The following is a 15,097-nucleotide window of genomic DNA, read 5'->3' as shown; positions in this document are numbered from 1 at the left end:
CTTTAAAAATATACAAACAACTGAGACATATTGGTTGTACAATAAGTTCACTTAAATGTATCACAATTATCTTGTATTTGTATGAGCCTAAATATTGCTAATTAAGGTAGGAGCTTGTGCAATGATTTTCAGAAATCATTTTACAAGCATGTGGGTGTATATCACCCTAAGCAAAGTGTGTCTAAATAACATTTGTGCAAAATGTATTTGTTCTATTTATTTATTATTTTATTCATTTATCTACAGAGAGGTTACACAAAGGCTAAACAGAAAAAAATCCTTTCTGAACATCTGAGTACTAATTCAAAGAAGAAGACTTAGCACTCAGCACTCAGGAGTTCCTGTACTGTCTCTGACACTGAAGTTACACATGAACACTCATATTTAAGTTACAGGTACTTAGTGTTTTTTGGCCCCGCTGTTTGTGTGCATGTGTAATGTCAGTGCCCCAGTGTGGGAACATTTAACGCTTTGTCCCTCAATGTGTTTATTACAACCACAACTTGAATTTATTATGCAGAGTACGAAGGGTGATATTCAACCACAGGCTTTGAAATTATTTCTGAACGTCTGAACATTTTTACAAGCTGACCCATATTGACAATGATGAAACAAAAAATTGAATGAATGCAACTCCAAACAGTTCTAGCCTAAAACCGAGTAATTTTACTGGCAATATGTCAAGTGCCTTTATTCTATATATTTTATCCTTTTCAGTCCATTTTCAGTGGCAGCTTTACTGTGTATCAGTATGCTGTATGTATATGTGACATATCAGATTCTGAGGATTCTGGCAAGAGGACATTGTAGTCAGTGTTCATGAATAAAGACTCAAGTGTCCCAGGGCAGTGTGAAGACATATTGTGCTGAAACCCTCCCACTCCCCACCCTGCCAAGATTTGGGTATAACTGCTAATAGTCTCCACAGAAATCTATCTTGTTTTACTGCAGACCTAGTTAAACCACCTCCGGCCTTGCAACCTCATGGGTTTACCACGAATATGAAAATGTCCTGGTTTTGCTCTAGGAAACGTTGAAATGACTGTGTTTGTGTGTGTGTGTGTGTGTTTACTTAACTTTCCCAGTCAGCATCTGTGTAAGTGTGAGGTCTGGTGTTGTTAGCTGGTTTGCTAGTTAGAGTAATTACTGCAGTTTAATGGTGCAGTAGTCTTAACTTGGCACTTGACATGATTGTTATATGACTTCAAAAAGACCTAACATGTGTGTTTTCTTCCAGTCTCTCTCTCTCTTTTTTTTTAAACATAATTGCAGAGGAGAGAGGGAAAATTGTGTTTTTAACGGTGCCTTTTCTGTGTTTTTTCACCACTTTCTCACTCTCTGGGAATGCTTCGTTTTTTAGTGCCTTTAGTGTCTTTCATTTATTTCATTTTCATAATAGTCCTTACCTCCCTGTGCCCTCCATTTATCTCAAAAACAGAAAGAAATCAAAGCAACTCTATTTCCTCTTCTCCTCTTACCTCTCAGTGTCTCATTCACTGCTAATCTTCTAATTGACAATGCCACATGAAAAGAGATAATTCTAAAGCAAGTAATGGCATCCCAACACAAATATTACACTTAATTTACCATGCATTTCTCTCTCTCTCCTTCCTATCAGGGAGTTCCTGGACCTGGCCAGTACCACATCAGAAGTCAGTTTGAAAAGCCTGTGAAGTCTAGTGGCAACCTGCAGAAGTTAACTTGCCCCTTCCTCTCTCGGACTGAGGTAAAGTGCAAATAGAATCAAGGGAAGTTCACAGTGAAACCATTTGCTGCTCTGTGTGTAGCCTTGTGGGTACATTTTCAGGTGAATCAGGTTGTACTTTATAGAGTAGGTTCTTTCTCAAGCGATTTTAGCGCTGCTTCTGTCCGCTAGGGTCTATTTCTTTTTTTTTTGTTTTGTTTTGTTTTTGCCTTCCTGTTTCATCGATTCAGTGTCTGTACATTCAGCAGCGACTGACTCAATCTATTATTTACCAACAAGAATGTGAGTCAGACACAGACAGTAGAGCTTCTCCATATATACTGGAAAGTGTAATATTACTATATTTTACATATATAATTGATCAGCTCTTTGTTGAAACTTGCATCAACTGATTTTTTGGCCACTTGAAGGCAGGGCAACAAGATGTAGGCTTGTAACTACATAAAGATACTGTAATTCTCTTCATGTAATTTCAAAATATAGAATAAAAATATATATAAAATGATAGTGTTATTATGTGTATCAAAGGAAACTTTAGCATATGCTGTATGCGTAGTAGAAGTGGCTTGCACAGCAACACAGTAAAGCACACATCTGTGACCATGGCCATGACCCCAGCTGATGCTGCTCTACCATTCAGCATAAAACTAACTCAACTTCCTAAGCTTATGCATAGCCCTGCGAAACTAGCAATCTGTCCAGGGTGTATCCCACCTCTCACCCAATGTCAGCTGGGATTGGCTTCAGCCCCCCAGCGAACCTAAAGGATAAGCGGTATACATAATGGGTGGATGAATTTAAGCTTATACATGACTCTATATAATGCTCTACTGACAGAGAAAACAATCAGACCATACTGAAAAGATTTCTCAGACATAATCTATAGGAGACAAATAGATTCAATTTGCAGTTTCTCAAAGGAGACTGGATTTTAATATGGAATATTTAAGATTAAGTTACAGATCCAAGACACTGAGTCGGGCTTTGCTTGTTTAATTGATGTGCTGGAAGTGGAGGATTTCTTCAGATGCGGGTGAAGATGAGTTTATTAAGGGGCTCAGAGGAGCGAAGATGAAGGATGCGAAAATGTGTAGTTTTACATCTCAGGAATAGCTGAACTCCTCTGTGGCGTTGCCCCACAGATTCGCTTCTGTGGAACTCCCTGACTGATGTTTTAATTATCACCCTGACATGCACTCACACAATGTGGCAGTATATGCTCACACACACACACACACACACAGACAGACACACACAAAATAAAAAATTCACACATACTGTACACATGTGCAGATTTCATCAGCAGACCGATATAGACACAAGACAGACAAGTTTGCCAGTAGTGCTGACACCCATGCAAATGAATAGAAAGCCACATTTTGGCATGTCTCTCACACACACACATGCACACACTCACCGGTTTCCAGAAATGACCCTAATAATATCTGTAACATACAGCATTTGTCTAGTTTCCTGGTGAGAACAACTGCTGCAAGATTGTGGGGTTTATTTGATGTGTATGAGCATGTGTGTCATAGTTTGCACTGACCTAATTTCGCCGGCCACATGCTGTGTCAGTGCATCGACCCTGTGATGTCGTCACTGACACCCACCGAGGAATGTCTGTGAGTGTGTGGGTGTTTGCGTGGGTGTGTGTGCGTGTGCACGTGTCACAAGTCATCTCCAACGCAGAACTAAGAACGTCAGTTTTCTTAGATCTTCGTCTCCTTGAGAATCCGGTTCCATCTGACACCATCACCCTGTGGAGGGATGGAGAGGAAGCGAGGGAAGGAGGGAGGAGGGAGGGAGGGGAAGATAGGAGGAACAGTTGGATCTTCCAGTCCTCGGCTTTCCTCCTCCTTTTGACTTCCCAATTTAACAATATCAAAGCATTAATCCGACACTTTGTAAAAACATGCCTTTTCCTCGATTCTCCTCGCCCTCCTCCCACTCGTACCCCATATTTTCCTTTTTGTTCCCTCCCTTCTCCCTTCCATTTTTCCATTAGCTCCAATTTTTCAAAACTTCTTTTCAGCCCGATATTTTTTATGCTTAAAAGCGTCTTCTGTTTCCCTAATTCTATTTTCCTTTTCCTCTGCTTTGGTTTTCACTTTCTTTTCCTTTCTCCTCAGTTCTCAGTTATGGTTCACACCCTGTTTCATTCTTGAGTCCCTTTTGTCTCTGATTTCTCTGTGCTTCACAATATTTTGCATGAAAAAGTGCACAAAAAAACAACTGTACTTTATAATTTGGGAACAATATTGAAAACCTGACCAATCACTGACCAAAAATCATGTGATATGTGAGATTAATAAATAAATGTTCACAGCCAGTTCAGGCACTGACAACCCTCTGCTCTGTTACACATATCAAGGGTGCAGCTAGAAAAAAACAAGAATGTTAGGTAAGTATGATTATTACACAATATACCATTTGAAAATAAGACCTTGGCAAATAGATGCAATTGAAATAAATCTTTGTTATAAATTGTTGACCTAAAGGTGTTCAGACTGAACACAAAACAGATTTTCATCCTGCTTTATTTGCACGTCCCCTCTAAAATTTGACTTGGTTTCAGTCTAAATGCAGCTTAACAGTGAGCGGGGTGTGGGTAGGTGGGGTGGGTTGGGGTTTGTTTGGTGCCAGAAGAGCATGAGGGCACTTACACTGCTTCTACTGCTCCCATCACTCTGTGGCCTCATTAATCCACATTAACAGACGTTACAGACATTCTGTCACCGCGGTGCCCACAGAGGCACCTTGAATTGAGAACGTTTTGGCTCTGGGCATGATTTTCAAAAGTATTCCTTTGGCATTTCTTATGAGATGTGTTTGGAAATGGAACAGCAGGAAGCATAGAAAAAAAATCCACCTTCAAAATACATTCAGTCAACAAAGCCCAGTCAGTCAATTTGAGGGAGGAAAGAATAAGACTTTACCAAAGCCAGTAGGGCAGGGCTGGACTGACAGATGGTCACAAACCCCAGCTGTATAAGTGACTTTGAATGAACACAGTTTGTTTTGGCCTTGAAACAGCATGTCTTGTAGCTCCTGCTCCTCTCCTTTCTTCTTCTCAAATACTTACTCCATCTCTAACCCGAGCACTTCCCCTCTCAGTCATTTTCCTCTCCTCTCCCCATTTCTTCCTCCAGCTACACCTCTTCACTCCTTCTTTCCCTCTCATTTCTCTTTTTTGCCTAAAAGCTCAATAATTCAACTGTGCATTACTAACACAATTTTCATTACCCCAGAAGTAATTTTCCATAGGCTGCATCTTGTTTAAATGGAAAGTGCAAATCAATGATTGGCATGTTTCCAACAAATGAGTTATATTTAAGATCATTCTTACAGTTTAAACATCATCTGGGGAACTGTGTGTGTGTGTGTGTGCGTGCGTGTGTGCGTGCGTGTGTGGCCATGGCATTGTTGATGTGATCATCTATTTGAGGGAATCAGGTTTATTTTATTCCTCTGTTGCTTACAGTAACACCCAGCTGAATGGTTCAGTTGCGAGACGCTGTGGAGAAATTTAGAGTTACATTCAAACACAGTTCACCTTCAGTAATTTTGACAGAAAAAGTCAACTATTCTGCCTCGGTCCTTTGATTGCCTGTGCTGTTACAATAGGCTATCAGATAAACACGTTTGTACCTTGGAAGTGAAGCTGCCAAGCAGTTACAGCGCTGAATCAGCTCTGATATCAGCAAAACAGTCAAAGAACATTACATACCTGATTGTGTGCATTATTATCTTTGGGTTGAATATGCTGTTTACCCCATCTCATTTTCTCTGTCCTCATCTCAGCATTTTGTTCTGTCCGTATGCATTTTACTCTCTTTTACTCTTGCTCTCATGCATTTTTCTTTTTTTTTCTTCTTTAATTTTCTGAGAAGAGCTTTTCCAGTTTCCATGGCTTTTCCATGCATACAAGTGATATGGTATGGTGAACAGAGCAAAAGTACAGCTGAGGGTGGAAAAGTAAAGCTTAAACTAATCAAAGTTGAGATGCTAAGCTGAATCTGAGAATGTCTCAAAATGGCCACTCAGGAGAAACACTTTGTATTCAGTTAAAAACGTGTCCTTTCCTTATATCGAATCAAAATTGTAGCTCCAGTTTCATCCATTCAATAATTTTGCTTTCTGGTGTGAAATATCCACTGTGCTGACAGCATGGCTACAGACTTTTAGCCATGCTGTCTACATGTGGGCTGTGGGCATTTAGTCTGTATTTGGTCAAGCCCTGTCTCTGCTTGGTATCTCTGACAGTGAGGAGATATAGCGCTCTGTCATTCCTGTGGATAAAGCAAATATTCACAGCTGGATATGTTGTTGTATTCCACATGGGGACTGAGCAGAGAAAATAAATGTATTATTTGTTATTTTAAAACAGTGCTGATCTCAGTAGGATCAACAGAAAGCGCTATTAATCATTAAATTGTGCAATTTCAGTGTTTGCCAGGGACTAGACTCAAGATGCATCTTTCCCCAGTTCTCTCTCCTGCCTCCACGCTCTCTTCCTTTTCTTACTCTAACCTTTATTTGTCTCATTCTCTGTCATCTCCCTCCATTAGAGGTTTAGTGCTGTGAAAGAAGTGTCGCCCCCTGTTGGTGTGTATAATGACCCGCGCTGTGCCCTGGAGCTGCTGAAGAGGACCTCAGGAGTGAAAAAAAGCCCATTTGGCATCACTGCAGTGCGCTTCACTCCTAACCACAAAAAATGCTCCATGCCAGGTCAGTATTTGCTGTCCAAAGCGATATTCCTCTTTGATATATGTAGTTATATTTTACGGATGCAACCCAGTTTTCCTAAAGAGAGACCTCGCGTTTTTCTGTTTGTTAATAGAGGTTTTGCTTTGGACTGATGTGTTAAAATAATGGATCTAGCTGTTAGAGTTAATAATGGATATTATGATTAATCTCACTATCCACATCCTGTCAGACATCATTGACATTTGATTATTGCCCCATAATATTTTAAAGTTTGAACCCCATTTGCTTTCATTTCAAACAACCCATGTTCTTTAAAAGTCCAGATTTTAACTTGTCATCATATCCAGTCTCACAAGTAACAATTAAGAAAATAAGTACTACTTTGCACCTTGTATTAACATTTTGAAATGAACTGAAAGGGAATTGGCTTCTGCTGTGCTTACTGTGCAGTGTGTATTTATGTGTGTGCTTGTGCCTGTGTTGTCCAATGAGCAAACCACTCTCTATTCATTTCCAGTGTCCAGTTTTGCAGAGGCTGCACATATTACACTGAACAACAGCCATTTGAGTCAAAACTTCAGGCTTTACCACCATACTAATATTTATGTCTGTTTTTGACTGAATTTGAGGGCCTTTCATGATTTTTCTGCAAAGATGAAATGTTAGTGTGGTCTCACACCGGAGGTCTGAAGAGGTGCCAGAACTGGCAGGTGAAACTGCACTTTATTCCTTAAATACATTTTTTTAATCACATGGCTGATTTTAAGGGTCGACCTTCAATTTTTTCATTGTTATTACATTAGAAATGGTACAGCAGTTATACTTGCATTTTGTTGCTAATAATGTTCCCAATCAATTTCTGACTCTTGTGGAATTTTAGCAATTATCATTTTATTTTGATAAGTGCAATAACTGCAAGCCGGGTTTATGATTGAAGTGCCTCTCAACTGTGTTACCTTGCATATTGTTGCATTATTGTGTTTCTGTGTGTACCATGTTTATAAGTTCTGCACACTGTATGTGTTGTCATATTGATGGAAATGTTTTCTTCATTTGCTTGGGTCTCTAAATTGCTGTTTTCTTCATTTCCAGTGTGTGTGGCTTTCTAGGCAATAATTTCATTAGTAATGTGGAATCATCTCTCTGTGTTTTTCAGCAGTTTCTTTCTCTAGCTGTGTTCACACATGCAGAACCAATGCTATGCTGCTGAGGAGACAAATACTAAAATAGCAGTAATGTGTGAGTGTCTCCATATGGAATTTAGTGTGGCACAGGTGTAGTGCGGGAATTACTTTCAGTCTCAGCCAGCACTACATGGATGCTACACACCCTGCCAAAACTAAAGACACTAAGCCAGAGTTACACCTATGCTACATGTATCTTCATTTTAAGTCCACGCAAATTCCATGAGGTTTAGTCAGAGCTAACAGCTAGTGGTTTGAGGGATGGCAAGCACCACAGGTAGCAATTCTCTAGCATGCTGTCTTTGACTTTTATCTCAGATCAGTGAGAAGAGGAACAATGGAAAAACTGCTCTTCACAAACACACAGTAATTCCCCCCTGTCTGAACTCTGTCCAGGTCCAGGGTCCTACAATGTGTTTGAGCAAGGTTTGGCAAGGGAGAGTTTTAAAAAGGCATTTTTAGAGCGAAGCAGGAAGGGTGGCTTTGGCTCCACTGCTCAACGCAACTGCTTCTTCCACAACAAGGAATCAATAGAGGCCCCAAGTCCAGGACAGTATGAGGTAGGAAGATCCATCAGTATGCTGTCGTTATCCATTTACCTCTGCTTTCTGTCTTTGTTTGGCTTGAGGAGATATACAGTATGCACTGAGATTAATGGACTGAAAATATACAGTAGAAATATACAGTAGAGCTCTATTTGAACCTTACATATTATGATGTTTGTCAGTGTGTGTGTGTGTGACTGCTGTATGTTTGTATTTAGACAGAAAAGAAGACAGAGGAGCATTACAAAAAGCAGTGCACTGCGGTTTTCAAGTCAGCCACGGAACGTCTGGCATTATCACTACTTGCTAAAGTAAGTCTCCCTATCTCGCTAATCTCTGGACTCCCTCCCTCTCTTTGTCTCCCAGTTTCCGCCATAGTTGTCTCTGTGTTACTCTTTTTCCATCCACGCCCCAAGTTTCTGTTGTAAAGCTGCTCAAACCTACTTAAGAGACGAGTCTAAGATGAAATAAAACAGAATTACATGCCAAGTTTTTACTTTCATAAATGGGCCATCGCAGCGGTAGCATCTGACCCACTATACCAAGGGTGCTGTTTTCCAGCAGTTAATTTTCTTTGACTGCTTCTTTTCTTCTTTTCGTCTTCCTGCTAATGCTCATTTACGCTGAAGAAAACAGGTCACAATGTGTGATAATTAGTTTCTTGTTCCTTTCCCATGTTCTTTTCTTTTCTCTTGTGATCTTCCTTGTTCCTGTCCCTCGCCCAATTTCCTGGATATATTCCTTTCAAACTGCTCTTAATATAAGGCCAGTACATTTAGTATTGGGTTCTTAAGGGTTATTGTACTCAATCTGCCGTTTTTTACAGAGATATTCTATTTAGATATTTTTGTTTTTATTTAAATATAAATTGAGTATTATGCAGACACTGGACATTAATCTTAAGAGACGCATTTCTCTAAACCTCAGGACCAAACAGGTTTTGCAGAATTGTGTCATTTAAGTCTAGTGACTCCTCCAGGGTAACTGTCTAGCACTGACCTGAATATTAACAACATTTGTAAAAGTGGAAAAAATGGCTAATCTGTATGGAATTAGCATTATTTCAATACTAGTGAACAATGTTTCTAAAGACTTAACTGAGAGAGAGTAAAAGGAATTTGAAACCTAAAATGATCTCAAAGCAAATCCACACTTTTAGTATTTTAAAATATCTGCAACAGTTTCCACCTTCATTTCACTCACTGAAGTTTCTCCTTTCTTCTCACTATAACTTTTTTTCACATTTGCTGCCAGTTTTTTCATTTATGCTGCTGAAATTTTTGGTTTCAGTTCTGGCACAGTCAGTAGAGAGAAATAGAAAAATTGGACCGCTTGTTGCCATTGTGGACCATTGACCTGTTACTTCAAAAGCTGTTGGCTGAAGGGGGCTTACCTATGAATTACCCACCTAGCTGAGATCTTTGTGTCAGGACTGAAACTGAAAATTTCAACGGTAAACAGGCATTGCAGCAGTGAACAGTGAATCTTTTTCAGGAGATGGTAACAGCACAACACTATAAATTCAGTGAGTGTCATTGTTTCTGGGGCTGTGTGTTTTATGATTGCACCCATTTTTAAATATAATCTTGTTGGAAATATTGCTAAAACCCTCGTCTTTACGTGTTTACATTACATCATTCCAGTATTATGTATGCAGTAATATCAGAAAATAAATAACAGCAGCAATGGTGCTACATTTGAAAGGGGTTGTGAAAGCTGCATTTCTTTGCCTTGAATGACACAGGATTGTGTTTACTTGCATATAAATAATGTGCTAATGAAGAAACATGACAGCAGCTGGATGTGAGGTTTTAGCGACTGAATCTTACTGACTCTAATATTGAAAAAATGTTCTAGGGGCAAATTATGTAAATTTCCTGCTAAAGTGTACACTACAGCATTTTAATATTCAAGATACACAATTTGTATATTCAAGTACCCTTCTGGGTACCAGCTGGTGTTTACTCTGATTAACTCCAAAGGTTAGAACTGTTATCTAAATCTTGAGGCAAAGGTCTCCAGAACTGATCTTAACACTGCAAACTATGCTGCTCTCTAGAAAGGCAGAGTTTAAAGGGTAATTCTGCACTTATCAGAGAGGGTAGAAAATTCTAGGTGTATAGCTCAATTAAGCCACTTGAGGCAAATTTGTGATTTGTGATATTGGGCTACATAAATCATACTTAAAATTTGACTGATTTGATTCAACGTCACAGGGCTTTCTCATATTTTGTGGCTTTCATGCACATCCCTCAGTTATACCTTGCGGACACAACTAACTTACAATAACTTGTAAAAATAGCTAATTAGAAACCGAATCATGCATACACATGGATAAGAATTTGTCTTTGCAGAAATCTAGCTGGGGAAATCAGATCTGTCTAATCCTCTACCAAGATGATAGCAGATGACTTTCTTATTTACGTGATGTTTAAAAAGAGAGTGGCTCACTGTGGAACTTTCGACCCTTTGTGATCCAGTTTTCAATGACCTTGGACAAACTATTACATCTAAGAGAAACTGTGTTTTTTTTTTTAAACAGAAAATTAAGACTTAATAATGAAAATACACATTTGTGAAAGTTTTGTAGCACGTGTAAAAAAACAACCATGTTTACGTCTCACCTTGGATCAATCGTTTTCAGTCGTCAATGTAGGGAGTATTTTACACCTCAGACACCAAGTGAATGCCATTAACTACCTGGTGGGACAGAAAACCAGCAGGACTCTGAGTACAGAGGAGCGGGAGCTACAGTTACAAATCTACAGATGATACATATGGAAATATCATCAAACACACTCATATCAATAATCAGCATGATAATGGTATATGTAAGCATTCTCCATTGGGAAATTCTCTTGCCTCTCTACATAGTGAGATCAGGGTCAACTTCATCTGGGTGATGCATGATCACTTTATTCCCTGTTCCACCCTGCTGTGCCCAACATATTAGAAAAATAATGTCATTAAACTATCTGGATAAGGAATGGCAAATAATTTTGCTGTCCTCGTGAGTTGTACTGTATATCTCTGCAACTAATATAGCCCTGGGCAGAGCATGGCATCTGTTACAGTATCAGTTTTCACACTAGTATTTTATATGGCAGTGGGAGAAGGAGAAACCTAGTCACAGAGCTGTGTATATTTATACATTCACATTGTTGTCAGTGTTATAGTGTCAATCACATTTTATTGTATTGCACAAATGAATTTAAGCAAGTGTGATGAGACTCATTAGAAAACTGTGAATGATCTATTAAGAATTCCGGTGCTGATCGCCTCTGTAATAGTCCCTATCTCATATATCTGTCTGTACTGTTGCCATTTTTCATGACAAATGCACTGTGTAGTTTTCTGTCAGGCTGCAGTATATTGTACTGATAGATGAGCTGGCTCACTCAGAATCCTTGGTGTGCTAAATCCTAATACAGACAGTAGAGAACTTGACACCCATACTACACACAGTCCATGGATCTGGATGTTGGATGTCTGCAAGTTCAGATAATCAGTGGTAGATTTTCTTTACATGCCAGACACACAGGGTGATTAAATATTTAACAATGGCTTTAACTTGGTTCGGTTCCCAGAAGCAGTACCTCTAGCTTGGCTGTGTGTTCCCACAAACATAATTGGCCCCTGTTTGCAGGTGGGGAGCTGTCGAGGTCGAGGTGAAAAGAAGCGGCTGGTGGCACTACATGTTGCAGAGGTAGCACATGCCTGTCTGCAGCCCTCCTTGGGCACACAGTGGGGTCAGCAGTGAGAAGGACTGCATTGTGCAAGGTTTCAGACTTTCCAAACTGGGAGAAAATAGGGGAAAACAAATCAAAAACACACTCAAAAACATACATAAAAACATGCATATTTGACTGTACTTAATACACACAATCTTACCCCCATATTTTTCTCTCTCTCACTCTTTTTTTGGTCTGGGTAGTCTTCTGAGTGCTCTGTGGAGAAGATCTGCGGCCACTTGTAATGGCTTCACACAGAGTCTCCTTTATGGCCAGTTAATGAAAAATCGCCCAGGGACGTCTTTTCTGTAACAGTTAGCCACATGCCGCGCTGCAGCCTATGCTGTATCCCTGGTAACGGTCGCCCACTGGGACGGATATTAAAAGAGTCTAATCAGGAAACAATCATGATTATGAGGAGGGATTAAGACGAGAAACAAAGAGAAAAAAGAATAAAGGCAGGAAGTATGTCTTTATTATCTGTTTTATGTTTGGTGAGTTTATGTCTTCTGTACTTTGACTTAAAAGCTTAATCTAGCAGTAGAGGTCAAGCTTTTGTCGGAGAAATTATTCACACTGCATGGGCTTGGAAATCAGAAATATAAAAGACATGCCATGTCAGTAGAAATGATAGAGGATGTCTTGTGGGGTGCATTAAGCACAACAGGGAGACCTGTTATCTGACTTCCAGAAGATATTTATTACGTTCTTTCCTTCAGTGCTGTTAGCTGATTTCCTCCTCTAGACCTTTTGTTTCTGGATGTTTTTTTTGTTCATGATTATGTTTTCTATTGACAACATGAATTTCAAATCAGTCTATTCCCAAATCTCTATAAGGATTAGATTGTCAAACAGCGTTTAAATACATACTGAACAACAGACATGGCATGATTTATTTAGGTTGATGTTCCTTATCTTTTCTTGTGCCCTCATTCAAAGGATGCTTACATTTCTGACAGTCTAAATCAAATACACCTCAACTAGTTCAAATATTTGAAGCTGATGTCAGATCCGTGCTTTAGCTAGAGGTCTGCATCTGATAGGAGTTGATTACCTGTCTGTGGAGGAAAAAGAATCAGACATGTTGTTGAGAAATGACAGATCTGAAAGGAGAGACGATAATAAGTAGAGAATGGCTTAAACGAGAGTTTGCTTTTCTCTCACTTATAATCCATTGCCTTTCCTCAGTATTATTTCCCTTGATCCCCATCTGTCTTTTTCTTGTTGTGTTCTCTCCTTCTTCATGTTTTTCTCTCCCTGTTTTGCTTTCTTCCCTCCTTCCTTTTAACTCCTACCCCACTGTACTCATTGCCTCTCGTCCATCTCCCCCAGCCTTCTCCCCCTTCCTTCTGGACAACCCTTCCTGATAATGACCTTTCTGTTGCAGAGGTCGTGGGATACCCTTAGGCAGCGCTGGGAGAGAATAAGTGAGGAATTTAATTTGGACCTCTGTTTTGCCCTTAGGCAGTGGAATTCCTCTCTCTTCTATTGATCAATTAAATATTGCTCTGTCCCTTGAAGTGACAGGAGAGAGGTTTGACTGGCTGTTTTGTCTGTCTGTCAGTTTTTACTAATACATTTGTGGTGTTCGTCATCTCTGTTGATTTTGTTGTGCTGCCAATGATGTTGAGATTAATAGAGGTCCTAATGGATGGTTATTGTTACGCCGAGTGAGGGTGAGGGGTTGTCAATGGCAAGGGCATTGGTTCAATAATGAGGTGTTTGCAATAGCTTTAATAAGAGGTGCATTTTCACTTTTAAGTGCTAGAGATGTACCAAGCTGATCCGGGTCGGGGCATATTTTAATTGATCTGCACTGGCTAAAATAAAGCAGATCAATATCCAATCCTATTTACTGTACCCTACTGTGTTTTGTCCAGAGTTCTGACACTAAGTTCTGTGCACATTAGCCAAGCTCCACTGCTAATTACCATTAGCAAAGAGTGGTGTACAAAACATTTAGGAAGCAGCTTCTCCTTTTTAGCTGATGCTGACCGCCGCCGTCACTGGTTAAAATGCCAAATGTAGCTGGCAGCAAGTCATAACAGCTGTTGCTAATTAACATTGATTCTGTGAGTTCCTTAATAACAGGCTATAAACTCATTTGTCGTCTGTTTAAAGTGATCTCTGTCTTGGGTCAGCCAGAGATCTTTCGTGAGGGAGGAGTGGACAGTTCCAACAATGGTATAACGTCTTCTCTCCAGCAGTTCATTCATATCATATCAGTAATTTAAACTTGCTAACTTTGCTACTTATTTAAACTTGCTATTTATGAACCAGAACAATATTAAGTAGGCTACAGCTGCTATTTCAATGTGTCTGACACATGTTCAATCAACATTCAAGTAAGCATAAGTATAGTATAGAATTAAACATGGTTACAAATAACGTGAGTGAGTATCCACAGCCATGGTAGCAACTCTGTAAGATGAATGCTGATGTTAGCATGTTTACATACACATAATAAAAATACTAACACACTGATGTTAAACTGGTGTAATATTTACCATTTTCACCATCTTTGCATGTGAGCATTGTAACGTGCTAATTAGCACTAAACGCAAAGTGCAGTTGAAATTTATTTACATGTAAGAGTAAAGTAGGTTCCCCAAAACTACACCACAATATATTAGAGGGTATTCAAAGGTAACTTATTTAAATAATCTACTGAGAAAGGATTGCATTGATAGTTAGAGTAAGCTAAATTAGTAAGCTAAAATTAGTTTCAAACCTTCTTATTGTCCTGAGTGTTATTTTGGGGGGAAGAAAAAGTTTTAAACCAAGTTTGATAAGTAAAACTAAGTAAAACCTTTTTAAATATCTCATATAACCTTCAATAACATCAGTAAATAAAAAGTCATTTTCAGTTTTATTCTGATACAATAGCCAAATATTGACAATAGAAAGTTCTTGTTCAAACAGATCTGTTGGCTCAGTGCAAGTCATTTGAAACTGGTGTAACCAAGCAATAATGTCTCTGCCAGTCAAACAAATTTCAGTTTATCTGCACTAATATCTGTTACGCTGACAATCAGCAACACTTCATAATTCTTCTTCTTCAGTGTAACTGGCTTGATGGAATCAGACAGACAATATTAAAACATGGCTTTTATTACATGTACTGCTCAGAGTGACTGGAAGCGGGATTCATAATACTCCAATGGTGCGAAAAATAATAATGAAAACAAATAGAAAAAGGAGAGACTTCAAAATTGGAGACAT

The 15,097-nt window shown here is 39.2% G+C and overlaps 1 protein-coding gene across 1 annotated transcript in view; it reads left to right on the top strand.

Moving 5' to 3' along the window:
- The window catches only part of stpg2 (sperm-tail PG-rich repeat containing 2), a 54,234-nt gene that overhangs the window by 11,521 nt on the left and 27,616 nt on the right, over positions 1 to 15,097 (top strand). Inside the window, exons 7-10 of the mRNA XM_018668837.2 lie at positions 1,619 to 1,726; positions 6,277 to 6,436; positions 7,996 to 8,159; positions 8,363 to 8,455. Coding sequence (XP_018524353.1) covers positions 1,619 to 1,726; positions 6,277 to 6,436; positions 7,996 to 8,159; positions 8,363 to 8,455 — 525 coding nt within the window. The remainder of the gene's footprint in view (positions 1 to 1,618; positions 1,727 to 6,276; positions 6,437 to 7,995; positions 8,160 to 8,362; positions 8,456 to 15,097) is intronic.

The sequence above is a fragment of the Lates calcarifer genome, linkage group LG13 (genome assembly GCF_001640805.2).
Source record: "Lates calcarifer isolate ASB-BC8 linkage group LG13, TLL_Latcal_v3, whole genome shotgun sequence".
NCBI lineage: Eukaryota > Metazoa > Chordata > Actinopteri > Centropomidae > Lates > Lates calcarifer.
This window is presented reverse-complemented; position numbering and strand designations above follow the sequence as displayed.